This window comes from Suillus subalutaceus (genome assembly GCF_016647625.1).
Source record: "Suillus subalutaceus strain FC151 chromosome Unknown DFJ58scaffold_6, whole genome shotgun sequence".
Taxonomy (NCBI): domain Eukaryota; kingdom Fungi; phylum Basidiomycota; class Agaricomycetes; order Boletales; family Suillaceae; genus Suillus; species Suillus subalutaceus.
The window spans coordinates 80,228-107,093 of NW_024540255.1; the positions used below are offsets into that span (position 1 = coordinate 80,228).

A 26,866-nucleotide genomic window follows, 5' to 3' on the forward strand; every position below is an offset into this window, starting at 1 on the left:
ATACATGCTTGAAGTCATTCAGATGTATAAAGAAGGCTCAAATGCGAGCCTACCCGCTCATACTAATCGGTCATACCCACGACTCTTTCAAAATCGCTGTGAAGCGACAACTGACATTGGCGAAACCAGCGGTCCCTCCCACTTATCTCAGGCTAGGAACTCGGACAAATGTGAGCTTCATCAACTGCGGACGAGGGATTATGGTACCCGCCGACGATATACGCACAAACCATCAGGGAATTGTGGATCACAGAGCTTTGTCATGCATACCCGTCTATAAAATTTCCCGTCAACTGACCTAAGTTTAACTGCAGGAATAGAGACGTCACCGTAAAGAGTCAGGTGACCGAACCAACATCGTCTCGGTCGGTGTTCCGCCGTCAATTTCAAGGCTTAAACATCTACTTGCTCAATACATCATATCTCGTGGCGTGTACCGTCCAAAAGTAACCGTTGCTTATCTTATCAATATCTACTTTCTCTCACAGTAAGTCACCTGTTTATTTATTCTAATATCGACTGTTAATGTAGGACACGTCCGTCACTGCAGTCAAGCCAAAATGTAGTGCAACCACTCCACTACGGGAGAGAGGTCAATGCCAAGGCAGAGCCACACGATCTTTCCACTCCCACCAAAGTCTTCTGACCTGAGTATAGACCTGGATCTACAGCTGAGCTATCACCTTATCTCTGCTTGTTCTCATTCCATATAACGTTGATTATCCCTAATCACAATTATTTGTGCCTCACATTCACTATGGGCGAGCCAGAAAGTTCATCCTCCAGTGAAGGAAAGGTCATCGCCAAGGAAGAGGCATACAATGTTACCATATCTGACCAACGCCTTCTGGACCTGGGGTATAGACCTGAATTCCGCCGCGAGATGTCTCTCTTCGGAGTGCTTGGGATATCGTTCTGTTCCATCGGCATTCTAAACGGAATGAGCAGCGCCCTTCAGACGGGGTTGTTCTCTGGAGGCCCGCTGGGTCTGTTTTGGGGATGGAATGTGAGTTTGACGCTTCAATCTTCATGAGTATGACAACAACTGCTATTCTATCCAGATTTGCAGTTTCTTTATGCTTCTGATCGCGTTCAGCTTTGCAGAGATTTGCAGTGCATAGTAAGCAATTCATGCCCTGTCAGAGCCTACGTCTTAGGTTGTTGCGCAGCCCAACAATGGGAGGACTCTACTTCTGGGTTTGCAAGATGAAACCGGACGTGCCAATCCTTGGCTGTGAGTCTTAATGTTCATCCTCTGAGTAGTGCCTGAATGAATTATTAGTCTTTACTGGCTGGCTTTATTCCATGGCCATGGTATTTACTGGTATTTCCGCTAATTTGAGGTAAGTTGTTTGCATCATCGAATCGGAACCTACGATTTGTCATCTAGTACCGCCCTATACCTTTCGTCCATGGCAGAGGTTGGGCAAGGAAGAAGTCTAACGAGATTAGAAATCACTGCGATCGCATGGGCCGTAAACATATTTTCTGGCATCGTCAATACTATTGGAACAAAGGCTATAGGACATATGAGCACGTTATTTGTTTGGTGGACGCTCGGAGGCACTGTTAGTTTAGTCACCACACTGCTTGTGAAAGCACCCGTGATGGTAAGGTTCTGTTAGACTGCAAGTCTGTTTCCTTCGCGTGGAATCTAATTATGTCCTACAGAACTCTGCTGACTTCGTGTTTACGAATGTTCAAAAGTAAGCTTTGCTCATTCTATGAATGGAAGAGTCATTAATTGGTCGACTAGCTTCACCGGCTGGCAATCCCAAGGCTTCGTAGTGCTTCTTGGGTTTCTTCAGGTGAGAATCAGCTCTGTACATGTTGTACTGTATGACTCACGTTGCGACCTCGTCCTAGGCTGTATATACACTCGAGGGGTGCGAGACAGCAGCTCAAGTAGCGGAAGAAGCTGTACGGGCGGAGATCCTGGCTCCACTTGCTGTAGTTGGCAGCATCGCAGGTTCTTGGTTGATTGGCCTCGCATACTTGCTTGCACTTCTTTTCGCAGTGCAGGATATCGCTTCCGTTCAGGCCACCACGTTTGCCATCCCGATTGCTCAACTCTTCTACGATGCGGTTGGGCCTCGATTGTCACAAATGTGTCTGCTTGTGATAATGGTTTCTCAAGTGATGGCTGCGATCACAACATTTACTGCAAGTTCGAGACTGTTCTATGCGCTCGCAAGAGATAATGCATTCCCGTTGAAAAAACAATTTATGACCTTGAACCGATTCCAAGCACCATACTGGGGTGTATGGACTAGCGTCTTGATAGGATGCATCATATCATGCGCTTACATCGGGTCTGCAATTGCGGTCAGTCCACCAAAGTCATTACTGTATTTCTTTGTTCTGACAGCATTTGCGCTTCCACAGTTCAACGCCATCTTATCCTCAGCAGCCATAGCGGTGATGTTGAGCTACATGCAACCCATCATTATCCGGGTGTTCTGGCCTGACTCGTTCGTCATTGACAATGATGTATTCGAGCCACACTTGACTTGTTTTCATGAATTTAGCATCCAAGACTTTGGACCTTTCCGCCTCGGAAAATGGTCATGGCCAATGAACTTTGCCAGTTTTCTGGTACGCAACTTCCTCATTTATCATACACTTCCCATTCATTATCTGTACAGTTCACTATTTTCGTCTGTATTTTATTCATCTTGCCTACGGCATACCCGGTGGACGTTCTCAACATGAACTACGCAATTGTTGCTGTGGGCGGTCTTCTGGTCGTGATCACGATCAACTGGTTTTGGTGGGGAAGGCATAGCTTTGAAGGCCTTGTTAAAACGGCTACGTGAGAGTTAAAGCTGAAGGCCAGACAAATAAGAAGGTTGGCAAATGCTTGGCCTTCTGGGTCGCTAGTTCTATGACATCCGTACTTCGTCGCACTAGATGCTATACGACCGTTTCTCCATACGTTGTTACTAGGAACCTCGGGCAATCTGTTTCGCCAAAGCAAGAAGGTGACCCCCCAGGAAAATACTTCTTTCTGAGAAGTTGACCCCTTGGAGAGCCTGCAGCTCGGCGCTTGCCACGACCAAGTTAGTACTCAGCTGTACTGCACATCGTTGTTGTCTGTGAGGCCTGAGGCCTGAGATTTGGGACTTTCTCGGCGACACCTACACCTTGCAGCCTGTAGTCCGACACATTATATGGTATTGCAGACCGCGATTGGCAACCGACCATATTCTTGCAAATCACGATGAGTGACTACAAGGCCTCGAAGGAGGCTTTTGTCTCTGGAATGACTGGCTCGACAGTATTTCATGTAAATATGATAAGCGGCGTTGCATTGGTGTGTATGCCTATGTGTCTTTCCACTTCAGCAAGCTGACCATCTTCAGTCCTCGATCGCCCTTCATTCAGCACTGCGTTCGCGTGTTCAAGCATTTGGATCCGCATATTTCTTGGCAGAGTTTGTAATACTTGCCGTGCCTATGTTACTGTCTATGACTTTATTCGCGGAAGCTCCTGGCGCACTATCCCTCCTACTACTCGTACCGATGCTTGTTTTGCTCCTTCTTCCCCCTCTTGAAAGAGGCACGCCTTTACCGGCTGAAAGTCGAGATGAACTAGCTTCACCCAATGGAAGAAGTCGAGCAGAGACTCCACTGACGCACTTATCCCAGACCCTCAGACCCTTACCTGCTCTGACCACCTACCGTGCTCACATGATGTTAATGACAGTTCTGTCTATACTTGCTGTTGATTTTCCAGTGTTCCCCCGTGTTCTAGCAAAGTGTGAGACGTATGGTGTTTCTTTGGTGCGTCTAGAACATATCATGTTCTTCAACTTTCACACAATTTGATTCATAGATGGACATTGGCGTTGGCTCGTTTGTATTCTCTCAAGGCGTGGTGTCTGCGATTCCAATCATCAAAGACATATCCTACCTCCAGGCTCCGATCCTGCCTAAACTGAAGTCCGTCTCCCGTAAAATGATACCCATCATTGTGTTAGGCATTCTTCGCGTCGTGCTCGTGAAAGGCACTGAATATCCTGTAGGGTCTTGCATAGTTTGCATGTCACGCCTACCGCTTAACAAGTACAACCAGGAACATGTGACAGAGTACGGCGTACACTGGAATTTCTTCTTCACGTTTGCGCTTTTGCCTATCATCGAGGTCTTGTTGCATCCTATCATCTTGCGTATCCCCGTCGCTCTGTTGGGTCTTTGGATTGGAGTTTGTAAGTAATAGCTCGGCTGTCATAAGAAACTTGAATCGGATGCCTGTTTAATAGTGCATCAGTTCGCACTGTCATCCGGAGGAATGAAGGACGTACTGCTCAACGCCTCACGGAGCAACATTGTTTTCGCGAACAAAGAGGGGTTGCTATCATTGCTGGGTAAAAGTCGTTACTCTTGTAGGATGTGCGTCTTCTGACCCCTCTCCACCAGGTTATGTTTCGATCCACATACTCGGCCTGTCCTTAGGAACCATCATACTTCCTCCTTCCCCTTCGTTTTTCCGGAAGCAGCAGCGGCAGTTACTCGACGGGCCATCCTCTCACCGACTTAGCAAACTTGATCCTTCGGCACCCAGACAGAATGCAAAGATCATCATTGAGTTGATGTCGTATTCAGTGGTTTGGTGGATGCTTCTGGCCTTCGTGAGGCTTGGATTAGAAGTTTCGAGAAGAATGGTTCGTCCTGCTTGTTTTGCTTTACGTACACGATTTCATGTGAAAGTCTCATATGCTGATATTATTCCTAGGCAAACATCTCATACATCCTCTGGGTCGCAGCTTACAATACCTCTTTCATCCTTGGTTACATTTTCCTCGACATGGTGTTCTTTCCCACCAGAACATCAAAGATACGAGATCCGACTGATCCTTCGGGCAAACGGCTCCTCATTGAGGAAAAGGGGCTGAAAAGCAGCGCACCTGCGCTGTTGGAGGCCATTAATAAGAATGCATTCATTTTGTTCTTGCTGGTTCGTCTTCCTAATATAACCTGCATTTGGCGTCCTGACATCTATACTCAGTCAAATGTGGCCACCGGTTTGATCAATCTCAATATCCAGACTATGTTCGTGGGACACATGAAGGCAATGTGTTTATTGTGTGCATACTTTATGGGCATGTGCATTTTTGCATGGCTTTTTAGAAGGATTCGGTTATGGAAGATGTGAGGTCGTTTCAAAATATACCAAATACCATACACTTCGCGAGACGTTTGTTTGGATTTTTCCGCTGTTTCAGTGTTCAGTCCATTACGTCTTAAGCTGAAGGCTTACTGTGATCGTTCGGAGTGTGATTGAGGATTCATAGTGATGTGCGCACGAGGCATTGTGCTCCTGGCAGTATGAATTATGTCACGCATCACATGCATGCACCACGTCATCTCCATGTACATCAAACAGTTCGCTATATAACAAATATATTTGGAATTTTGGCTCCCTTGATTAAAGGCCTTTGGAGGGATGTTTGTCCACTGCTCAAATACGCCAAGGGCCTTTAAGATGTGTGCTCCCAAATTGACTTTAGACGGAGTGAAGTTGTTCCTTACGAACAACTTGCGAGAAAATCTCCAAAGCTGCTTGGGGTTGAAAGGCAGGCTAACAATGACATAACAGGTGTCAGTGAATATCATCATCCTCAGAAGAGTTGACTGACCACTTCGTGTCCAGCAGCATACACCCGTCTAAAACGTAAAACAATGAGGTATATTATCTCTCGTTAACAAGCTGAGATGAAAGATGACTTACGCAAAGGAGAAGTTGTCGACGTTCTGCACGGCCGCAATAGGCTTTCCATTGATCGTCATATTGGTGAATGGGGTATTATGGAGCGTCTCATTGCCATACCAATCCATTGCTAGAACTGACGCATGGCCCTATTAGACAGAATAATTCAGCGACGTTGGCGGCAGAATACGCAACAGCCTACCCCAAGCCAGTTGCAACTAGAGTCAATGAGAAGCGTCAGAATATATGAAATATCATTGCAGCACGAAAACGGACACCATATCAGCATCTCCAGCCTATTCTTCACCGGTAAATTAGCAGACAATGATGCAGTAACTGAGCACGCACCCAAATCAAAATTTTCAGCCCAGAGTTGGCCAGAGCCGATAGCTGGGGTAGCCATGTTCTAGCGTCCTTTAACAGGAAGGTAAATTTGGCACCCGAGGAAAGAAGTTGGACAAATACATACGTCGCCTGTATTTACAAATGGCTCATAGGGTGGGTCTGAGCATTCCTCGTATTTGACATGAGCACCGATCTTCTTCATGACATCCTCTCTTTGCAAATAATACACATAGTATTCAGGGGGGAATAAAGAAGATGAATTTTGACGTATATCATAGCTGTCGTAATTGCCCACAGCAGGGGTGAAGACATTGTTGCCCTGAAAGAATTCAATGACGTCCATACACATAGTATTGATATGTCACTCACACAGTAATTATCGGCATCCCGGCAAATCTTGTTTGAGTGAGCGGAATTTCCAGCAGCGTAGCAGGCACTCTCTTGCGCTACGCAACCATCAGGGCCGTAAAGGGAATCCGAAATGTTCTTGAGCACGTCATCTGGCTGGAGTTGTCCATAACCAGGGGCATAAGTCGCAAAGTTTAGGAATGCGATGTTCTGAATGAGCGGATCATACCAGCCACTGCGAATGCTTATTCAACGGGGTATTAGTAAGTCAAGAAAGCAACTTGCTCGTTAATCATCAGGGCGCTGACGACAACTGGAACAGCATCAATCTCTCCGCTAGCGATTAAGGCGTTTCGCTCTTCGAAGTAGGTCACAAAACTGGGTCCGTAGTGACCGCCGTAGCTCTCTGTGGCAAAGATCAACCTGAGCCCAGTATAAGTAATCATCCGTGATAGCTGAGTTAAGCAACTGACTCTCGACTGGCATACTTTGAAAATAGCTGGCTTTCAAACAAAACCTGGAATGCAGTCCATACAAAAGGTGCAGCGGTTTCCGTGCTGTTTACGGCATCAGTACCGTAAGAAAACCCTGTTCCAATTGGCTGGTCAATGTAAATCACTGGGTCAGGAAATCAGCTCTGGTAACGAAATCCGAGGGCTGCGTGCTACATACTGTTGCTGAGACTATTCCAGCTGTAGGTAACCATGTTGGATTAGCATATAAAAATGATTTTAAATAATCCTGACATACCTGTAGGGGTTAAGAATGGTGGAATTTTGGTCGGCATTTACTAAGCATGGCCCGTTCTCTGTTGAAAATTAGACTAATCAAAAGGCAATTAAACCAATCGAACCTTGGAATAGTCCTATCATAGAAGAACATCCAGGGCCGCCATTCAACCTACGAAAGCAGTTCAGAGGTGCGACTCAACAGTACTTGGTGATCTAGCGCTACCATAGAGTGAATGGGGCTGTTTTCGGTGAGTTTCTAGACTCGAAGAACCAGAACCACTGTGTCTTAAATCAGTTTACATCCAGAGCATAGGGAACAGATATATACCATGGACATGTTTGTTCCAACATTAATGTAACCTGAAATTTGGGTAACGTTTGGAGTTGTTTCACAGATTCCCGAGTTCTTGACATAACGAATGCCAGTTGCATTGTGAACCTTGGATTGAATCTCGATGTGCCCTGCTTCTGTAGCATGAAGATTGTCCTCGACAACAGAGACAGCGCGAGTTACGGATACGCCAGCCAATAGCGCAACGCCGGCTCGGACGAGCGTTCTTAGAAACATGCCAGGGCACACTAGTAGGGAGATCTAAAGTCATCACGGCCATCAACTTCACGTACTTATAGAGTACTGGATCCCTAGCTAAATCTTATCAGGCGATTGAAGGTAAATAATTGGTGCCCACATGACGGCGAAGAACCAACGTGCTGATGGGTTGTACGTTAGCGCTTCAGCTTCTAGACTGCTTCAAGTTGGTTCTACGACTGGCCAGTGAAACCCACTGGTGTGCTAGAAATAGGTGCTTTGCCACCGGCCGCATCGACCAACGGCTAAAGGCTAGATCACGAAAGGGTGCTTGTTTGCGGCTGAGGCAAACGACTCGCTTGAAATTATTAGGAGATCACATTCACGCGATGTTACGTAGTGCCCGCGTAATGGCCGGCCGCTGCACACTAACGCCGTGACGGAAAGTAAGTCGATGCGCTGTTCGAATGCTCTGCATCATGCCGCTGTGTTGCTCTATAATTTGCAATCGGCCAGGAATACCGTTGGGAGGACTTACCTTCCATTGTAGGATTGGGAAATTCTCTCGTGAAAGCCAGGGATCTGGCCACCTCTGGAGTCCTAGACTCTGGGGCAAAAGGCCAGTATGGGGCTTCGGCGGCTGGGTTCGAGCGGAGTTACAATATTAATCCATCGCGCCTCCCGCCCGCCGCTCCACCGGGTCCACCCGCCCTCCCGTTCGCGACTTAGTACTTCTCAGGCTGTACCCGCCTCACGCTGCCTACTTCCAACTTGTGAGTTACATTTATTTGTTTCTTCTGCTGTTTTGTTGTATTAATGGAGTTCGGTGGACAGTCCGCTGCACCCTCCTGATTTCCAACCTTGCAATGCGCTGATCAACACCTCCCGCCTGCCCGCTGCAGCCAATTCCACCTTCAGTGCTGCTCTCATCTGCCAATTTCAGCGTGCCATCAGGCCACGTGCTCACCCATCCCCAAGCCTCTCCCAGGACCCAGAGACGATGTAGCCAAGCATCTTGGAAGGAACAGGTCAACTGAAGCCTAAGTTCTCCTTCCAAGATACTTACAACGACAGTGACGGAAGCGTCACAGACATGGACGATGATGACACACACAGCCGGAAATGTTCAGGAATGATGAGGAACCAGTGGTGCAAGCAACCGGTAGGCTTCCGCATGTATATGATCTGCCATTTGATACTTGTTGATCATCTCTTGTCTCAGTCATGGTGTATGTATTTTTTCTCAGCTTCTGCCATGAATCATTTGTGTTATTGAACAGGTTGGTGTGGCTGACGGTGGGGGTGGCTGCTTAGTACTTACTCGGTATGTCAGCCGCATGATGTTGAAACTTCGACTGGAACAAACTAGACGCCCCAGGCTCTGACCCTAGAGTCTGCTTCAGACTTTAGCCCCAAAGTGTCCATTTCCTGGTTGTCCTCCGTTTAAACACCACCCGGAGCCAGCTGCCCAAGCCCAGACTGGTCCAATAGTCTATATAGAATATGTAACCCCAGAGGTTGCCACTTCCGGACGTTCTCGAGAGCGCGCTATTTTGGGTGTACCACCGTCGAGCACCGCCCGAAGCCAGCTGCCGAAGCCCCAGACTGGCCCTGGACTTTGGCGCAAGAGTCTACGTAGAATAGCCTCAGAGTGGCCATGTCTTGGACGTTTTCCTATTGTCAGCGGAGCAGGACTGACGGCCCATCAGTGAAGTCATCAACACTATCATGGCCAGATATACGTATCTTCAACCTCGATATCCCAATCCGCAGCATCGATGACCCCCAATTCACGGCTTTCGTGAATCACATTAGAGAAGACTACTCCGGAAATCGACAGAATGTTCATACAACCTGGAAGAAGCTGAGTAGACTCCATTGAATGCGCCAGAACACACCTCAGACTACCTTGCAATATTAACCCATCCTGGAGTACGTAACCTCTCGGTAAAAATGGGATTGGTCAGAAACACACGCGTCATCGCGCTGCATCATCGCTTCGTCGCAGTCTAACCTCCTCAATACATTCGAAAGCCACTGCACCCTCCGCATTCCATCCAAACCGTTCGTCATAGACGGTGAATCGAAGCAAAGACACACTGTCTGTTTGCAAAGACAAACGAAGGACAAGATTGTGCTAATGTTGTATTTCCCGAGTTGCTACTGCAAACACAATATATCGTCGAAGAGCCGACCGAAGGGGTGTCCTTGTAGTAAGCAGAATGGCAGACTCCAGAGTTGGACAGACTACTACGTACCTTCCTTGTCCCTCTTCAGAGTGCAACTCTGGCCAGTGCAGCAATATATGGCCAATAATATAAAGGACGAAGAGCTTATATGCTAAACATCATCGACGATTACATATCTCTCTGTTTCTCTGAGTCTCTGAACTCTTGAAAAGCAACCTCGTGAGCACCGCACGAGTCGGTGATGCCAACAACACCAGCGAGCCTGTTGAAAAGTTTTGAGCACTTGTGAGCCCTCAATTTTTATGTTAACATGAGCACTTACTTTTCATTATACACTTACTCTGCATTCTCCATCGTCCCGGTCCATAACGCAATCTGTGTTGAATGGTCGCTTCGTATGAAGCTGAGGCGTTTCGATATTGTGTCGGAGAATGCCCTGCTCTCTTGTAGTGCGGATTCGAAACCTGTCGACATGGTCAGTTCTTCGGAGGTTCGTCTAAACTTGGCCAGGAAGCGTCCTGGCCCAAGTGGTTAACACAACAGAATTAAAATTTGTTTCTCTTGTACTTCGCAGGTTCGAAACCTGCCTAACAACAGGGTTTTGTTCTCCTCGGAGGTTCATCTCAACTTCGTCCTCGCCAAAGTGGTTACCACAACGGAATCAAAATCCGTCTCTCTTGGACTACGCAGGTTCGAAACCTGCCGAACAACAGGAGTTTTTTTCTATCGGAACACGCCCGATTCCTCGGAGCAAGTTTGCCCTGACTGAAGTGTTTACTGCAACATAATCAAAATCTGTCTCTTGGACTGTACAGTGCAGGTTCAAAACCTCCCAATGGGGTTTTTTCCCATCCGAACACGCCTTGAAGATTCACTGAAGATTCACTGATGGATAGTTCCTCAGAGGCTCATCTCAACTTCGCCCTGGCCAAGGTGTTTACTGCAACGGAATCGAAATCTGTCCCTTGGACTGACACTACCAGTGTAGGTTCCAAACCTGCCGATGAGGATTTTTCTATCCGAACACGCCCTCAAGATTCACTGATGGACATTTCCTCAGAGATTCATATCAACTTCGCCTTGGCCAAAGTGGACATTGTCACATAATCGAAATATGTCTCTTGGACTGTACCAGTGCAGGTTCAAAACCTGCCGACGAGGTTTTTTCTCTCAGAACGCGCCTTGAAGATTCACTGATGGTCATTTCCTCCGGAGTTCATTTCAACTTCGCCTGGCCAAAGTGGTTACTACAACAGAATCGAAATATGTTTCTGTCAGACTTGCGCAAGCTCGAAACCTGCCGACGATAAGGTTTTTTTCTATTGGAACACACTTTGATATTCACTCATGGATGAATTCCTCGGAGGCTCATCTTAACTGGTCTTAACCAAGTGGTTACCACAACAGAATCAAAATCTGTTTCTCTTCCAGACGGTTCGAAACCTGCTGACAACATTTTTGCAGTGTATAGATCCTTAGAGCTCCGTTTTAACTAGGTCCAGACATTGCGCCGAAACCTCCTTTTTATGTGATAGTCTGTCCATGAAATAGAATTCACCTCACGCCTCGTCTCAGAAATGCGGGGTATATCCCTGAGATGTGTACGTGCCAACCTAGACCCTCGACGGACTAATCAAAACTGTCAGGATTCACCACCAAATGAAACATTGATGGAGCTGGAGTTACACACAGACTTCCAAGGACTACCGATGATCGGCAGAAGAATGCACACAAGCTCAGGGCAGATTGAGTCTGACTTGATCTCTCCACTGAAGGTCTGGCCCAGACGTGGGCGGCAGTGATACTAGAAAGTCTCAGTCTATGAAAAGTTTTCAGAAGGAACAGCGCACGGGCCGATGGAAATTATGCTACATCAACACCAGCAGAAGCTGTTGGAAACTGTTGAGCACACATGCGCGCGATTTTTTTGCAGCAGGAGCACTTACTTTTCGTTATGTACCCACTCCGCGTTCTTTGTCGTCCCAGGTCCATACCACATAATCTGTGGCAAATGTTCGCTTCGTATGAAGGTCCGTCCACCCGTCTTCTCCGCAACGTCGCTCAATCCTACTCGCAAATTCCACACCTCCACTTTCCGAATTCCACTTCGTCTAGCCAACTGCTTGATCTTTGCGATCAATCCAGGAAACGTGTCCTCGCTGGCCCAGAGCCGCGTGATGATCAGCGTTGGCGTGGAGGGCTGCATTTCAACACTCCAGCTTGCGTATGTGTCTGGGTTACTCAAGGACTGTACACCCCAGAATCCGCCCGCCATAGAAAAGTTCGAGCCGTACGTTGCCCGAGGGATTTGGAATGCTGCGACACCATTTGTTGGCAAGCACGTCACGAGTGCCGTTGGGCGCGCCACCTCGTACAGCCCGTTCTCCACCAGCATGTTCTCTAGCTCCTTTCTAATCAGTCACAGCATCGTGGTCCCAAAGACCCTTCAGTTGCTCCTGCGTCAGCCACTTCCATCCCTCGTCATCCCCCTCCTCCGTGCCTACCTCCCATACAGTCGACACCGGACCCCGCTTCTCCCATCCGTCTCCTTCACCCCCAGGGCCCGATGAGCGGTAAAATTCCTCACCAACATCACTCCATAGCACCGAGAATAGCCCCCCGCCAGCATCCGCTACCTCTTCTGGTGGTGTGCCCCATGCCTCTGGGAATTCAGGAAGATTATCACGTGAGGCAATCACCCAATGTAGAAGACGCATCATGTGCCCTGCATAGCCGCGCCCGCGTTTTGAGGGTGGGGTGAAGACCGCAGCGATGCCGTATGAGGTTGTTTCGTGCACTGTGTTGGGTTCAGAAGCAGAGGAAGGAGGGTAAGCAACGAGGCTTGCTCGCTTGTATCTGACCCCGTAGAGCACGTCAGGATTTTGCTCGTACATCGAGGGTACTCGAGTCGCTTACGTCCTACAAGCACACATGAAATCGAGTGTCATGGGGTCCTCCCGTGGTGCCAGTACCCTTCCGATCTCATTAACTCCCTTCCGTTTGGAAAATGACATGCTTACCAGGTGATCATTTTCCCTTCCCTTGCGTGCTCTAGAACATCCATCTCTTCATCTCGCTTAATGTACTCCGCAAGACTCAGAGTACCACCCAAGTGCGGCCATCTTCGGCATCGTGTCTCCTTAATCTGCGCAGGCGTTGCGCGGAAGAGCGAGATCGATGCAAGTTCTACCTTTGGTTCTACCATCGGAGATAAACTTTGCGAATGCAATAATTCGTTAGTGCTTAACCAGAATGGAGATGATAGGATTGACCGATGCTCCTTATATCTCTATCACAATATTACCTCCCACCCATGTCAACGCGCAACTAAGTAAGACTTATCACGATTGTCACACGTGGTCGCGCATTCCTGACCCCTCCCTACATCAATCTCCCAAGGTCCAATCGACAACGGGTGCCAAATATAGCCTGCCCTGATTTTCACCAGTGACCACTGCGCACCTACTGCCAACTAGGCTGATAGTTGAAATACAGGTACATGATGCAGATAACCCACGTCTAACGTTCGTTATCGTACTTCAGTGTTCAGCACAAACAAAACGCGCATCTAGTTCTGTCTCGAACGGGGAGATGTGTTTCTTACCGGAAGCCCGATGTCCGTAGTCTGATTCAATTAGGGAAGTTTTCCTTTTGGTCATATGAATCACAACTGACTCGTCGCCTTTCAAAATTCGCGCATAGTGTACAACGATTGTAGGTACTCGCTATCAAAGTGACAAGGCGCTTTGGCACTCCTTAGACCCTTGATGATCTGTAAAAGATACCAATGAACAGGACGACGACTGTCTGGCACTCGTAATCGACGATAAAATTGGAGACGGATCAGGATGTGGAATCTAGACACCGCCGGTCCAAGTGACCCCAGCATCACATAAACAAGTAGTACTTGATAATCACAAATAAAATCAGAAATACCACTAGTCCAGATAAGATAACTTCTCCAAAGTCACCCCAAAAGGTATTGACCTCGAATTGAGGGCTAAGCGGTGGGTCCACCGAAACGGTTATCTTGTGCATCCTACCCGAACTACCATCTCGAGAAACGATGAAAAGAGTCTGTCGGGTTTCATCATAAGTATACTTATCGCCGGCGCTGAGACCCGAGACCACTAGCTTTCTCCCATAGACGATGAGGGACGGTACGAAAATTTCAGTCTCTCGAGCAGTAAGAACGATATTATCCTTGGACTCGGGCGACCTCCACTCGAAAACGAACGTGCCTGTGTTCATTTCGTACTCGAACCGTGTGGGTATACCAGCAGTCTTTGCAGCGTATGGTCGGACGATAGACGACAAGATGCGGCCACCGTTATCTAGCGTGAATGAGGATTGGTCCAAATCGAGCAGTGATCGAGGTAATCCACGCCTTCGACTGAACCAAGAGAAATTTTCCCCGTTCCAGTCATCACCTCGGATGTCATCATTGTCGGGGTTATAGTTCCACAGCCTGAAGGCATATCAATAATTGGTCATGCAAGAAGCACTGTACACACGTAAATCCGACCAGGGATCTCTCAAGACCTGTCATCATGGCGTCCATCATCCTTTCCTGCCATTTCCAGTTGTCGCTTTCAAATGCTTCCTTTTGACTGTGACCGTTCATCGTTAGGCATAAATACTAGTGGCATCGTCAAGCTTACTTCAGGTCCATGGGTATACCGCACTCTCCGATCAGAATAGGCTTCCCGAGTACTTCATAGCCATGATCCACGATATTCTGAATTTGGAGTGAGTAGTTTTCTCTTGCGCCTTGCTGACCCCAATACAAAGCTTTCAGCAGGAACATTCCCTAGAAAATGATATAAGCGTCCAAAACCCATATCTTATTTACCAAGGATCATACCCTGGATAAGCCTTGCACGTTCACCGTGAAATCCCCAAAAGCCTTATTGAATAGCGCGTGAAGGTCATACCTATAGCAGAGGTAAGCAATATGCTCTTGAGATAACAGTCCACCAACCAATGTGGGGTAAACACCATGTTAGGAAGTTGATGTTCTGCTGTCCATGATGGTGGACAGAACTGCAGGAGTTATCAGGAAACGTAAGAGATATGTCGCGCAACATACCTCGTTGGGAATTGGCTCTACAAAAAACATTTTGTCATTCGACATCGCCTTCCGGGCACGATCTGTCCACCGTCTAAGGAATGGGTAATAAAAATCGGTGTGCCAATCAACCTTCAAGTGTGTGAGTATCCACTTGATGGTCCATCGCACGTACATACCTTACGACCAGTCATAGGGTCCTTGACAAAATAATTTTCGCGTAGAACGACACCCTCGTTCTTGCTGTTGTCCCACCCCCAGACGCCGTGCATCTCCCATACACACATGCCTTGTGTTGGACCATCGGGGCGCCAGGCCTTCCGACTGGCGGAATTCAGAACACTCCGAGAAGTAAGACGAGTAGGCAAAGGGAACGAGCGTGTCCAGTTGGCAATGAGAGTGGGGTATCCGGAGCCAAGCATAAAAGATTCGAAAGCGGTTGCTGTACATGCCCTGCCATTAGTATCTCAAACGATAAATGTAAGTCAAGCGCACGCACGGACATGCGAAAGATGCAGATCTGTATTATAGTCGAACTTGTACAACGAAGGCAATTCTATATATCCTCTGTGGGGCTCGTTCATAACCTGTTTCAGATTAGCACTATAAAAGTCAAGCATTGCACAAGCTTGCCTCAAATCCAATGATTCCGTCTAAACCATCCAGAGCCTGTACGACTGTAGCGTACATATCCAAGAATGCATCCTGGAGGTATTGCTGGACTGGTTTTGCCTGACCACCAGGCATGACGATCTTCAACTTGGGTGCAAAGGTATCACCGGCCCAGAAGCAAGTACTGGACGGATAGAACACCATGTCAACACGATGGAAGCAATAGATTAAACTGGACATACGCCATGGTTGCGGCGGCCAACTTTTGATATCCGCAGGGCCAAATTCCACGTTCCGCTTCAACGTGACCACCACCTTTGACTCCTAGTAGCCATGCAGCTCCAGACTCTTCGAGTGCATGTAGGTCAAACCCAACGGCCTCGAGAGTCCATGCCGGCGCGCCAGAACCACCCGAGTACCTGGACCAGACGTCTTGATGAACGACGACGAACGCGCTAAGTCCGAACGAGGGCAACAATAAGAGAAGCTTGCGAACGTATGTCAGATACTCCTTGTCGTATATGCCGCTATAAAGATTGCATTAGTGATGTAATCAAGAGATGATTTTAATGCGTACAGTCCTGCATGTTCGACAGCTTCCCAAGTCACAAGAAACCGAACTAGCAAAATATCACGTAGCTGAAAGGGTTCACACTATGTGAAGACGTACTAAAGGTTAAGCCCCATCTTCTAAGACGAGAAAAGTGCTCAGGCGCTTCCTCCAGTGGAAATGGACGGCCAACAAACGTAACGACTTCGTGGTCAGCGGGAAATGTATCATGGTCATGATTCATTGGACTGCAAAATGTTCAGCATTATTGTTTACGTGCGTGAGATCAAAGCCTACGCTTTGCTGCAGCCAGACACGTTGACGCCACGTAAACTGCAGACGCGTCCATAGGAATCGACGAAGTGCCGCCCGTTCGGCTTTATTTCTCCTCCGGTTCCAGTTCGAGACCAATCATGTGCGTATGTGCGAGTCGAGCCAGGTATGTATGAAGGCAGCAGAGAGGGATGAATCTGATACCACAGTCAGCATTGAACTGTGATCTTACACTGAGCTCAGAGTCCCAGACCTTGTCTAAAAGTGGATCCGGCTTTGTATAAGATGGAGACGGAGTTGGCTTCGGACTTCCTTCAAGAAAGACAAAAGAGTTCTCGGAGCCGGATGGGCTGAGCATCGGTGACTGTGACGCGGGTATCTGGTCAATGTCGGATTAGAAACAACTAGATGACGTATTGCTATGGTGTAGTAACGCCTCAAAAGCAAAGGTATAGAAGGAAATGCCCTGATGGAAATATATCAACTTCGCAGCGGAAAGGAAGTTACTACTACGTTGAAGTGGACTGAGCGAAGTTGCGTTGCCAAACGAGAAGTTTATAATGTGTCCGAAAAAGGAAGGCGGTTGTTTGGCAAAGGCTTTGGATCCAAACAACTTGAAGCGGCCAGTTGTCTCGGCCCCGAATTACATACACCAAGATCATCATGATGAACTTGGGATATCAGTGCGGTCTACGTGCGCATCAGTTCCTTACTCCAGGCTTGTCCAAGCAGATCATTCCTTTCTTCCGCCGTATATATACCGAAGCTAAAGTTCAGACAACAGATTCCCAGCTGATTGTTCCTGCTCTCGGTGCTTCTTTTCCTCATAGATGGTTGCGAGATGCCTGCCAATGCACAGCCTGCGTACATCCTTCTACATCTCAGAAGCTTCGTAGGACATCGGATATTCCCGCTGATGTTCATCCCATTCCTTATGGCGTAACTTTCCAGGATAGTGGCATACACGTCGAGTGGGCAGATAATCACAAATCGTTTTACGAGCACTCTTTCTTGGAACGCTACTCATCCGCTCAACGACTGTCGTCTTTTCACAAAGATGTAAAACCGACATCTTGGGATGTATCTACCATCTCCCAAGCACCTGACCTCTACATGACCTATGAAGCCATAAAGAAGCCTTCCCAGCTACTCTCTGCCATCACCCAGCTTACCCGTTATGGACTACTCTTCCTTACAGGTGTCCCGAACACCGAACACACAAACGAGACATGCGAGCTCCGCAAACTTGCTAATATTTTTGGCGAACTGCGCGAAACCTTTTATGGGGAACTGTGGGATGTCAAGAACATCCGTAACAGCAAAAATATTGCCTATACTAATCTTGACTTAGGTATGCATATGGATCTGTTGTAGGTAGTTTCGGTACGTTGTGTCGATAAGGCTCTGATGATCCGACAGATACTTCCAACACCCTCCTCGATATCAAATTCTCCACTGCCTTCGCAATCGTGTTATAGGCGGTACCTCACGTTTTATTGATGGTCTCCGCGCCGCGGAGACATTGCGGAAGACCCATCCAATGGACTTTGATACCCTGACTACTACACCGGTTCCATTCCATTACGTCAATGATGGACATCACCTTCATTACGAGCACCCTACCATCGAACTTGCTTCGTTGCCCGTAACAATAGGAACTGACTCACAGACCACCAGTATCTCTGCATCCAGCGTGCCAGAAATTAAGCACATTAATTATTCCCCGCCTTTCCAAGCCCCTCTGCTGTTAGATTCAACTCCTCCCTCATTTTACGGTGCCCTGGGACGCTACGCCCGCTTTGCTTGATGACCCTATGAACATCCTAGATTATACCCTGCGCGAAGGCGATGCCGTCTTGTTCGACAATCGGCGGGTTTTGCACTCACGCGCTTCATTCACTGACGATGGCTCCGGTGCGGATGCATATGGCGAGACCAATCGATGGCTGAAGGGTTGTTATCTCGAAGCTGATGCCATTTTAGATCGAGGAAGGGTGTTGAGGACGAAGCTTGAGTCGCTGTAGGATTGAACACAATAACAACACGACAGTAATAAAGATGTTGCAGATGAGTCGCGGAGATATGTAAAGTTACATGTAAAAGTTGATGCAATTCATTGTCAATATAGATACATGGCCAACATAGCAACTCTCGACTACAACTTGCTCTTTTCTGCCTTCTTGATAAAGGCAACACCATTGCCCAATGCAACCTGCGTCAACTGTTCAGAACAAGACAAGGAACAGAACGACAAGGATCTCACTTTGCCAGATGTCAAGTTCTTCGTGATAAACGTAATCTCTGAGGTGCCGTTCGGACCAGGACCAACTTCCCAAGCTGACGTCTCGAGCTCATCACCAGGCTTTACAGGCGATGTGAACCTCGCGCCAAAGACCGTCAGGGCGCGGGAATTCCCGTTGGCTATCACCTGAATCAAACCTCTTGCAGCGAACCCATAACTTGACAGCCCATGCAAAATCACACCACCAAAGCCCATCACTTTACCAAGTTCCGGGTCTGATAGACAGCTCAGTCTGGGAAACCCAAGACATATACAAAGCGCCTACCAATGTGCAGAGGGTTGTAATCACCGCTCAGCCTGTAAATCAGGGCTTGCTCTGGTGTCGTCTTGTCCCGGACAACCCAATCCGGTTTTCGGTCCTTAGGGACAGGCTTCGCCTGAGGTGGGGCTGCAATAGCTTTAGAGAACTTGTCTCCGTTGGCCTTTGAACCAAGGTAAAAGGCTGAACTCTATAACTGGGGTCAGCATAGTGGCGATTCAGCTTGGGTGAGCACCTCACGTAAAGCTTCGCATAGGGAACATCACGAGGGTCGAGCAATATGGCTTCATTGTCGATAATGATTCCAGACTCTGTAAACATTGTTAGCCAGTAGAAGTGCTTGTAGATTTCATGAACACACTGTTCTCGTGTACGCCAACTACTCTTCGAGAGAGCTTCCAGCCGGATCCGCTAGCCACCGGAAGGTCTTTCAGGATTTCAATGCTTTGAGTTGCGTGGACCTGCGAACCTGTGAACACGGATCGAATAACACAACTTGCGAGTTACTTACCACCCTGCCGGAGTTCAGCTTCGGAAGACCCGGAAGAGGTTCACCGCCCGTTTTGGCTGCGAACAAGGTGACATCCTGGTCATCGCCTATCGATATTAACGCCTTCAATCCACTACTTAGATGTCTAATTGATCCCACCTTTCAGCCCAAGCACCACAGGATATGTCGGTAGTGGTCCCCATGACTTGTCTGCAGAAAACGTCAATGGCTGAACGTAAGCATGCCAAAACAACGCTACCAAGCTCTACGAAGTCGGGTTAATATGCATGAAGCGAACGAGAATGCGAGTCTCCTTACCATATACCAAAGACAGCTCGTCATGTTTTGCGCCTACCCCGATAGCATACGTGATGATGTCTTTACGAGTCCACGAAACCTAGTACATAAGAGCAAGTACTTAGTACAAACTCGAACTCGTATTACTGTAACACTGAAACGCACTGGTTGGTCTTTGGACTTGAAACCGACAGCTTTTCCAAGGTCGTAGCTCATGATGGTAGAGGCGAAAGTGCTGCAGAGTTGATGCTCTCCTAGTGGGATGCGAACTTGGAAGTCCAATTGAGCCTGAAACTCTCCGGCTATGTGAATCCCGGAGTATGTGCTGGCGGCTGATGATGTCACCACGTGGCTCATCGAGCGAGTCCTTAATTACATAATACACAACATACAGTTGTAACTACCGACCATCTGCATGGTACTAGGACGTTGTATAGTCTACTATGTGAGTACTACTGCGAACCTTCAAGCTAAGCTTCATCACCCCCATGGGCCATGGCGCTGCTGCATGCCCAGTGTTCAACCACCCACACGTGACCTACTAGGTGCATCATTAAATGTGATGCTGTCAGCTGAGTCAGAGTCTAGAGATACGTCGCATTCGAAGACGATGAGCATAGCTCACAGAATCTTGCGAGTTAGTGTTAGTTTCTTACTCAGTAGAATCCGGACCAGCGTCTATATCCTGCCACTGCTAACAACAGCCCGGAACCTTCGCCCATTTCTCCTCTCCTCTCACCTGAACTTCATCCACAACCCTACTACGTTCTTGTCCCACCTCTCATGACCATGACGAGGCCGTCTTTCTCTGCACGAAGAAGCACTGCGTATGTGTCCTGTGGGGCACGAATTCCGTGATACAATGTGGAGAACGCCCTCCTCGACCGTTACCGTTTCAACTGACGCGGTGACACTAATGACATCGACAGAAGTATTAGCCTCCGTCGCGGGGTACTGATATTATCCTCACCTAGACACCCTCATCGTTACTGCACGCTCAACAGCATTGCACTCACGCTCAACGGCATTGCACTCACGCTCAACAGCATTGCACTCACGCTCAACAGCATTGCACTCACGCTCAGAACCAGATATATTGAATTGAATACCAAGGTAGGATCTTGACTGAGGCCATCAATATATTTCGCGAATCACTTCGGTTAATACAGCATGACCATCCCCGGCGCCATCTACATCTTCACAATTTGAGCTCGGCATTCTGCTCTTGTTTCATGGAAACTCAAAAGAATGAGGATATCGAGGAAGCCATTCAACTCTGCCAAGAACCATTGGCAGCTTTGCCTCCGCAGCACCCAGATAGATATTACGACTGGCTGTGAGATACTTATCTTTCTCGTTTGCAGATTCTACAAAACTCTGCTGATTTGTCGCTTGCAACGGAGAACTTCAGACTTGCATCAAGATGCCCTACTCAAGGTATTCCGAAACGTATTGAAACAGCCTTGCACTGGGTTGTTGCAGCTGAGGGTTATCGACACGAATCTACCCTGAAAGCATACCGCACGTGCTTAGACTTCATGGAGCAGGGCCGTGGCAAGCAATGGTCGCTGTCCTCTCGACTCTGCGTTCCATATGAAGACCTCGAATCCGCGTATCCAATTTCTACTGGTAGCTCAGAAACTCTCGGAGCTCAACGCGCGACTTCCGATGCTCAGTGTTCCGCAGTGATCACAGACCGAGTTTCTGCTGATCTGGCAGCCATAAAGCACAGGAGGCTTACGACGGATTGCAAGTGGCAGCGCCCGACGAAGCCATTCACCTCGCTGCTGGACGGCAGTTGTGAGAGCGTCATTTGCATACTGTGAGTGGTCGATGACGCTGTTGCAAAACACATGGTTGAAGCTTTTGATGAGAAAATGTTCAAGGCTTTGGAGGAGGGTGACATACCAGATTGTACGAAGTCGGCCTCGGCACTCAACCATGCTACGTACACTAGAGAATGAGGTGCCGCTCGAGTAGAGGAATGTTTTCATTCATATTGGTGTGTTGTTCTCTGTCGTTCTATGTCGTGCACTACTGGCCGTGGATCACCTTCATCTTGATTCTTTGTTGTACTTGCCACGTTAGGAATCACCCCGCAGATAATAGTTGCATTTTCCGTTGCCTTATTATCGTGCACTGGGTTAGGGATTTCAAGCTCCATCAACAGAGTCGCGAGGGTTATTTATACTGCCCAGGTTACTCCGGGTGGCATGTGTTTATGGTTGCTCTTACTCACTCTAGCCTCGACGTGTTGAACCACCAGCATACTTAATGATAGAAGGAACGACTGTCTTCCTACCATTGGTCTGCCTACGGGAGGTTAACCCGCACTTAGGCGTAATTTATTTGCTTGCATCACAAGATTCTGGATTGCACATGGCTATGAGAAGTTGGTCAGTCTGTGGTCCGGTTCTAGATTTGTTGGAGAAACATTGTTGCACACTGGGTGGAATATTGAATCTGCCAAAACTTCGTTCATCGTAACATAAATAAAACATTAAACAACTAAGCAACTCCGGTTGTGGGAAAGCAGAAGATGGTCTAATATACAAAGAGAACCGCTGACGACAATTTGATTTTCCTTTCCCCCCATCATGTTGGCATGGATGTTCTCCGTCTCCTTTGTGACGGGCAGTCATCGGTTCATGCTCCAGTCCACATCGTGTACACCTGGCTCTCTGAAGAGTCGGTGATAACGCTCCTTGGTTCATGAGTCCGTATAATGTGGGACTTGCCACCCACTTGGAAGTGTACTTGCAGGATGGTGAGGCAGAACACAACTCCCTTTAGAAACGTTATGCAGGCGGCGTGTGTCCAAGCCAAGTGAACTCACCATAATGGGAGAGACGGCATCCAATACGGTATATTGACCATTGGATCCGGACAGGTATGCCAGAAGAATCGACAGGACGCCCGTCGCATATATAGCGCCACTTTCCACAATAACGATCAAAATGGGCAAATACACAGCAAATCCGTCTGACATAAAACGGCGAGTGCGATAGATGCGCCAGGCAATCAAAGCTACCACGTTGTCGTCAGAGCCCGCAAATCAGTCATGGAATAGACGTACTAGTGCAGGTGACGCTTGTAATCATAGTCAATGTGAAGAATGTCGTGATATATGAGTGACCAGTGGTGAAAACGGTGGACGAACTGTTGGCTTGGGAAAGGGCCCAAACGATCATGTACCCAGTCACTGCGAAACATCATGGGATAAGATTGAGGCAATGATACACTTCAAGACGCTCACCAGCATTTGTACACAGCACGATTAGACCAGGAACGGCAATGAACAGGCTTCTGTGGTTAAGTACATAACATCGCCAAACCTACTGCCCTATCACTGAGGTGAGAGAACAACCTGTCGGGCGGGGAAACTCACAAGGATACAATCAGCGAGAACGGTTTGCGTAACGTAAATTGTAGTTTTTGCGTATTCCAATGGCGCAGCAAGGTTGGAATAGTAGGCACTTGCACTCATCTTGTCCGCATTGAATACGAACGCCTGCAAAATTCGAACAAAATCGACAATTAGATGCTGAGATTAATTATGTTGAGCGATTCTGCCAAAAGGATTGACTAGTACACTGACACCCGTTGCCAAACAGAGCAGCGCGGTTGCGGCTGGGATCAGGAGTTGCCGGTTTGCGCCAGTGTTCTTGAGCAGGACGAACAGTGTTAAGCAGTACAACGTCAAGAATACGCCTGTTTGAGACCGTGAAATTCGGCACCATGACATCTTCCATCGGTTGGTGACGCACCATAAAACAAAGTCTCAAAAAACAAAGCTAAGAGTGAAGCTTCATCCAAAGGTATGCCCATGATTACGATCGGTAATGTGTTGAATCAGATTCAAACAGGGATAACCGGCCAATGAAGTTTCTAGGTGAGTGTAGTCACCGCCCCTCCTTTAAGTATTTTCGGCCACTTAACTTGTGAGCGGTTTGATACTCAATGAGCATAGACATTTTGTAATTCGACGCTGTGTTAGTGACTATTCCGCAGAACGCATCTGATGGGCCCGACTGGGCCGCACGAGTCTGAATGCCACAATGCATCCAAAGAATGTGACTGTTGGTAAGGCGACCCATCATGATATTACATAGCTTGCAGTTGATGATTACCATCATGGCTGCGACTCATTAGCGAACCAGACTGGACACCAGATAATCATGACGGTGCTACTGCAAGTTTGCTTCGCGTCGGCAATCAGTTCATGATCAAAATGATGTGCACGTTACTATGTGGAGTGACAATTACGTATAAGGTGCGTTTTCTATTTATGCTTTCAAACCTGCCTCTTCGCCTGCCTTCAAAATCGCGCATTTTGAAGGTTTGCGTTGGGACTGCACTAGCTACTCCAGTACTTGTTGAAAAACTCGACCTCGTTGCCTTTACCGGGACTTTTTCATCCAAATTAGGCAAAATGATGTGAATACTTCCGCTTGATTGCAAAAGTCCCGGTGAAGGCACTGCCAGCCAGTGAGGCTGAAAAACTCGTACTGCAGTTTCAACACATGCGCTGTAACCAAGGGCCACAATATTAATATCTAGCACCAGCGTCTATCATATGCGTGCCTGCCCAGTCAGTAGTAAAGCGCGCAGAGCATGTGATTTGTGCATTACACCCCTCCTATTTCACCTTTCTTTCCCACTGAACCTTCATTTCCGTTATCTAGTAACTCGGAACGGGTCACTCCATATCACTTTGATACGAGTCATTTTATGGTATTCACGCACAGCCAGCCCACCAATGGAAAAATTACGAGTCCCTCCAGGCGCATACTTCTTGGCAGGCAACTATGTGGTGTTGACTTAAGGGGGCGCTTGAAATCAGCCGTATCCGCAGAGTCCTATCATCCGATGAATCTGTACCGTGGCTGCGTGGAGCTATAGTGTGACCCTATCAAGGTAAAGTCTGTTGATATTTTTGGATGCGACCTGAGAGCTGAAGCGCTGATCTTCCGCCCGTAGATCACATGCGTCCCTTGAATTAAACAATGAGATCAGGCATCCTTCAAGCTCGATTGAATGCTAGGCAATGGATAAGTCATCGGAAAAATTTAAACCTCGTGGAATGAGCTGCGTTATTGTGGAGATGAGCCATTTGGTGAGTGATCTGCGCCATTTATGCACATTTACAAACTTCACGCAGATATGTCCTTCCCACTCATTGATGATATTTGCCTTTCTCTCACTCTAATGTTCGCTTTTATAGACGCTTGCACGGTGCGCTGCTCGACCTAACTGACACCAGCCTCTGTGCTCTTGGATTTCTGGCAGATCGCACACTGCAGCCCATCGAATGCAAGTTCGCCAGAGATATTAGTAGATGCAACAGACATTGGCGACACTCACCAGGGCCCAGCTTCAAGTCGGCTATACATTGGTATCCCATTTGTCTTGCCTACCACTTGTGCGATACTACGCACAAATCCCAAATCGATCACACTGGCCACGTCAGAATGTTGTGCACCATACTGTAATAACTCGATTATCCACTTTCTGCTTATAATGCACGACCTAATCTCACTGGAACACAACACCTGTTAGTTGGGTTCTAGGAACCGCTCACAACCGCAACTCTTTCTGCCCCCGGCTTAAGCCCGACTGTCCCCCATGTGGTAAGTTCTGCAAGCTTGGAACGATACCAATAACATGCGTCATAAGTGCCTTAGTCATATATTATGCGTTCAAGTGTTTGAGATGATGTTCCTCTATTTAAAGGTCTTCATGACCCCAAGTCAAGTAGCAGTGAAATTTACACTGAGGCAATACTCTAGAAATTCGGTTTCAGCACTAACAGACATAGACGCCGTCGAAACAGCAACAATGGCGAGGACGATGGAGAGATGCATTACTTGTGAGATGTGATGTGGGATCTCAAAAATAAATCTGAGGGGGGGGGGGACAGTAGACGGCTTGATTTTATGTCCTGATTAGTGTTTTTTTTGCATTCACCTATTACCCCTTTCACCGGCAGACCTCAGATTTGAGTTGCCCTGTCCCCGATATCCTATTGGTGAAAGAACCCTAAATGCTGGTAATGTGTAAATCCAAACTCGTTGCATTATTATATGGTCTACGTTAGGTGACACGAAGATTGCGGAAGCTCAGGGGCCTTATGGATCTGAGGGAACGACGAGTGAAGTTCTGGGGTCTGCAAAACATCGATGATGGTCCAGACTCTGCTATACCATCCCCCGACAAATTGATCATTCATCCGGTCACATAGGTTCGCTGGATTGTTGAGTTTTCCAGGTATTGACACTAGGTTGCTAGCGCTTAGACTGGTGACCAGCCCGTCTATCGACGGCTTGCCTCATAGACGGGGTGGTCACCAGTCTAGCTAGCGCTAAGTACGCGGTGTCAATTCTCATCGATATCCTTCAGTACTAGATAAAGGCCGAGCCTCGCCGGCAGCAACCTTGTACCACTAGAATGGGACTGAACTTCATTGGCAGGAACCTTGTTTACCATTTCAACAGGCTTTGTTCTGGCAAGGATTTTGTACAATAGTAAGATACAGCTATATCCAGAGGTATGATGTTGCGACCCTTCGGTCGACTCCTCGACACCAATTGACTGTGAGTAAGGGGATACGTTCGAAGGTCGAGCACCGTTCGTGCTAGCGTCCAACCTTGATTAAATATAGTTGCATACGTGGGTCGCAAAAGAAACTGTCTTCGATTTACAGTCCGCGATGAACAGTTAGGCAAAGATGCAGTGGCTTTCGAAAGTATTGATGAGTTGAACTTCAACGAATTGGCGATGCAGAGCAACTACGCGCACACGCGCGTTCCTGACCAATCCTTTTTCTACGGGGAGGTTTTATTGAATGGCGCAAATGCAATTCTGTTTGAGATCCAGATTCCAGGCGATGAGGAGGTACCAAGGTAGTCACGGGTACTTATGTGTTCTGGCGCATTTAATGGAGTGTGCGGCTGGGCTTCTTTCAGGCTGTCTGAACTAAAGCAAGATTCTAGGTTGTCTTGCAAGAGGAGTGTGTGCTTGATGTCTGTTCGAAAATCGCCTGGCAATTTGTCCAGAATTTTGTCGTCGAATTCACCGACGTTTCAGCGTCTTCGAGAACATGTAGTGGGAAGAGGAAGTTAATGGTATCGTCGAAGTTTGTAGTCGTTGCTATGAGTGCGAGAT

General features: G+C 47.7%; 9 protein-coding genes across 9 annotated transcripts; 4 read left to right on the forward strand and 5 right to left on the reverse strand.

The window, feature by feature from the left end:
- Window positions 1–569: 569 nt before the first annotated feature.
- DFJ58DRAFT_760272 (amino acid/polyamine transporter I) lies at window positions 570–2,986 on the forward strand. The gene is made up of 12 exons (XM_041388403.1): window positions 570–592; window positions 658–1,006; window positions 1,062–1,120; window positions 1,170–1,234; window positions 1,283–1,343; window positions 1,391–1,610; window positions 1,672–1,706; window positions 1,757–1,808; window positions 1,867–2,325; window positions 2,386–2,471; window positions 2,529–2,595; window positions 2,646–2,986. Exons 2-12 carry the CDS (start codon window positions 758–760, stop codon window positions 2,814–2,816), a joined length of 1,524 nt encoding a protein of 507 aa, XP_041249660.1. The 5' UTR covers window positions 570–592; window positions 658–757; the 3' UTR covers window positions 2,817–2,986.
- A 234-nt stretch (window positions 2,987–3,220) lies between these two features.
- DFJ58DRAFT_722064 (GWT1-domain-containing protein) lies at window positions 3,221–5,154 on the forward strand (the record flags this gene model as incomplete). The annotated part of the gene is made up of 7 exons (XM_041384853.1): window positions 3,221–3,313; window positions 3,363–3,782; window positions 3,835–4,207; window positions 4,262–4,366; window positions 4,419–4,663; window positions 4,735–4,956; window positions 5,008–5,154. The coding sequence occupies 7 exons, from the start codon at window positions 3,221–3,223 to the stop codon at window positions 5,152–5,154; spliced, it is 1,605 nt and encodes a 534-aa protein (XP_041249661.1).
- Window positions 5,155–5,505: 351 nt separating this feature from the next.
- On the reverse strand, window positions 5,506–7,701 carry DFJ58DRAFT_722065 (Alpha/Beta hydrolase protein; the record flags this gene model as incomplete). The annotated part of the gene is made up of 15 exons (XM_041384854.1): window positions 5,506–5,580; window positions 5,639–5,666; window positions 5,731–5,858; window positions 5,912–5,927; window positions 5,986–6,005; window positions 6,058–6,123; window positions 6,179–6,373; window positions 6,424–6,612; window positions 6,684–6,825; window positions 6,876–7,020; window positions 7,075–7,094; window positions 7,153–7,210; window positions 7,256–7,302; window positions 7,357–7,412; window positions 7,462–7,701. 15 exons carry the CDS (start codon window positions 7,699–7,701, stop codon window positions 5,506–5,508), a joined length of 1,425 nt encoding a protein of 474 aa, XP_041249662.1.
- Window positions 7,702–11,793: 4,092 nt separating this feature from the next.
- On the reverse strand, window positions 11,794–13,056 carry DFJ58DRAFT_651801 (uncharacterized protein; the record flags this gene model as incomplete). Its single annotated transcript, XM_041381640.1, is given in 4 exon segments — window positions 11,794–12,258; window positions 12,275–12,707; window positions 12,768–12,824; window positions 12,872–13,056. The coding sequence occupies 4 exon segments, from the start codon at window positions 13,054–13,056 to the stop codon at window positions 11,794–11,796; spliced, it is 1,140 nt and encodes a 379-aa protein (XP_041249663.1).
- Window positions 13,057–13,739: 683 nt separating this feature from the next.
- Window positions 13,740–16,712, reverse strand: DFJ58DRAFT_722068 (glycoside hydrolase family 5 protein; the record flags this gene model as incomplete). The annotated part of the gene is made up of 14 exons (XM_041384855.1): window positions 13,740–14,319; window positions 14,366–14,461; window positions 14,513–14,661; window positions 14,716–14,785; window positions 14,833–14,894; window positions 14,941–15,051; window positions 15,099–15,361; window positions 15,419–15,486; window positions 15,545–15,715; window positions 15,774–16,058; window positions 16,109–16,151; window positions 16,202–16,329; window positions 16,379–16,551; window positions 16,587–16,712. The coding sequence occupies 14 exons, from the start codon at window positions 16,710–16,712 to the stop codon at window positions 13,740–13,742; spliced, it is 2,325 nt and encodes a 774-aa protein (XP_041249664.1).
- Window positions 16,713–17,017: 305 nt separating this feature from the next.
- DFJ58DRAFT_903708 (uncharacterized protein) lies at window positions 17,018–18,378 on the forward strand (the record flags this gene model as incomplete). The annotated part of the gene is made up of 4 exons (XM_041394878.1): window positions 17,018–17,048; window positions 17,139–17,724; window positions 17,774–18,129; window positions 18,182–18,378. 4 exons carry the CDS (start codon window positions 17,018–17,020, stop codon window positions 18,376–18,378), a joined length of 1,170 nt encoding a protein of 389 aa, XP_041249665.1.
- Window positions 18,379–18,443: 65 nt separating this feature from the next.
- On the reverse strand, window positions 18,444–20,061 carry DFJ58DRAFT_760309 (MaoC like domain-containing protein; the record flags this gene model as incomplete). The annotated part of the gene is made up of 10 exons (XM_041388405.1): window positions 18,444–18,566; window positions 18,618–18,871; window positions 18,922–19,105; window positions 19,156–19,226; window positions 19,277–19,376; window positions 19,427–19,512; window positions 19,565–19,615; window positions 19,665–19,670; window positions 19,724–19,802; window positions 19,868–20,061. Coding segments are annotated over 10 exons (1,082 nt in total), but the record flags the coding sequence as incomplete, so codon positions are not given.
- A 762-nt stretch (window positions 20,062–20,823) lies between these two features.
- DFJ58DRAFT_651721 (uncharacterized protein) lies at window positions 20,824–21,042 on the forward strand (the record flags this gene model as incomplete). Its single annotated transcript, XM_041381635.1, has 1 exon — window positions 20,824–21,042. A coding segment is annotated over one exon (219 nt), but the record flags the coding sequence as incomplete, so codon positions are not given.
- A 1,117-nt stretch (window positions 21,043–22,159) lies between these two features.
- DFJ58DRAFT_405478 (uncharacterized protein) lies at window positions 22,160–23,875 on the reverse strand. Its single transcript, XM_041380238.1, has 7 exons — window positions 23,470–23,875; window positions 23,301–23,413; window positions 23,091–23,246; window positions 22,959–23,037; window positions 22,779–22,904; window positions 22,539–22,729; window positions 22,160–22,489 (listed from the first exon to the last, which is right to left on the reverse strand). Exons 1-7 carry the CDS (start codon window positions 23,528–23,530, stop codon window positions 22,349–22,351), a joined length of 867 nt encoding a protein of 288 aa, XP_041249668.1. The 5' UTR covers window positions 23,531–23,875; the 3' UTR covers window positions 22,160–22,348.
- Window positions 23,876–26,866: the final 2,991 nt, after the last annotated feature.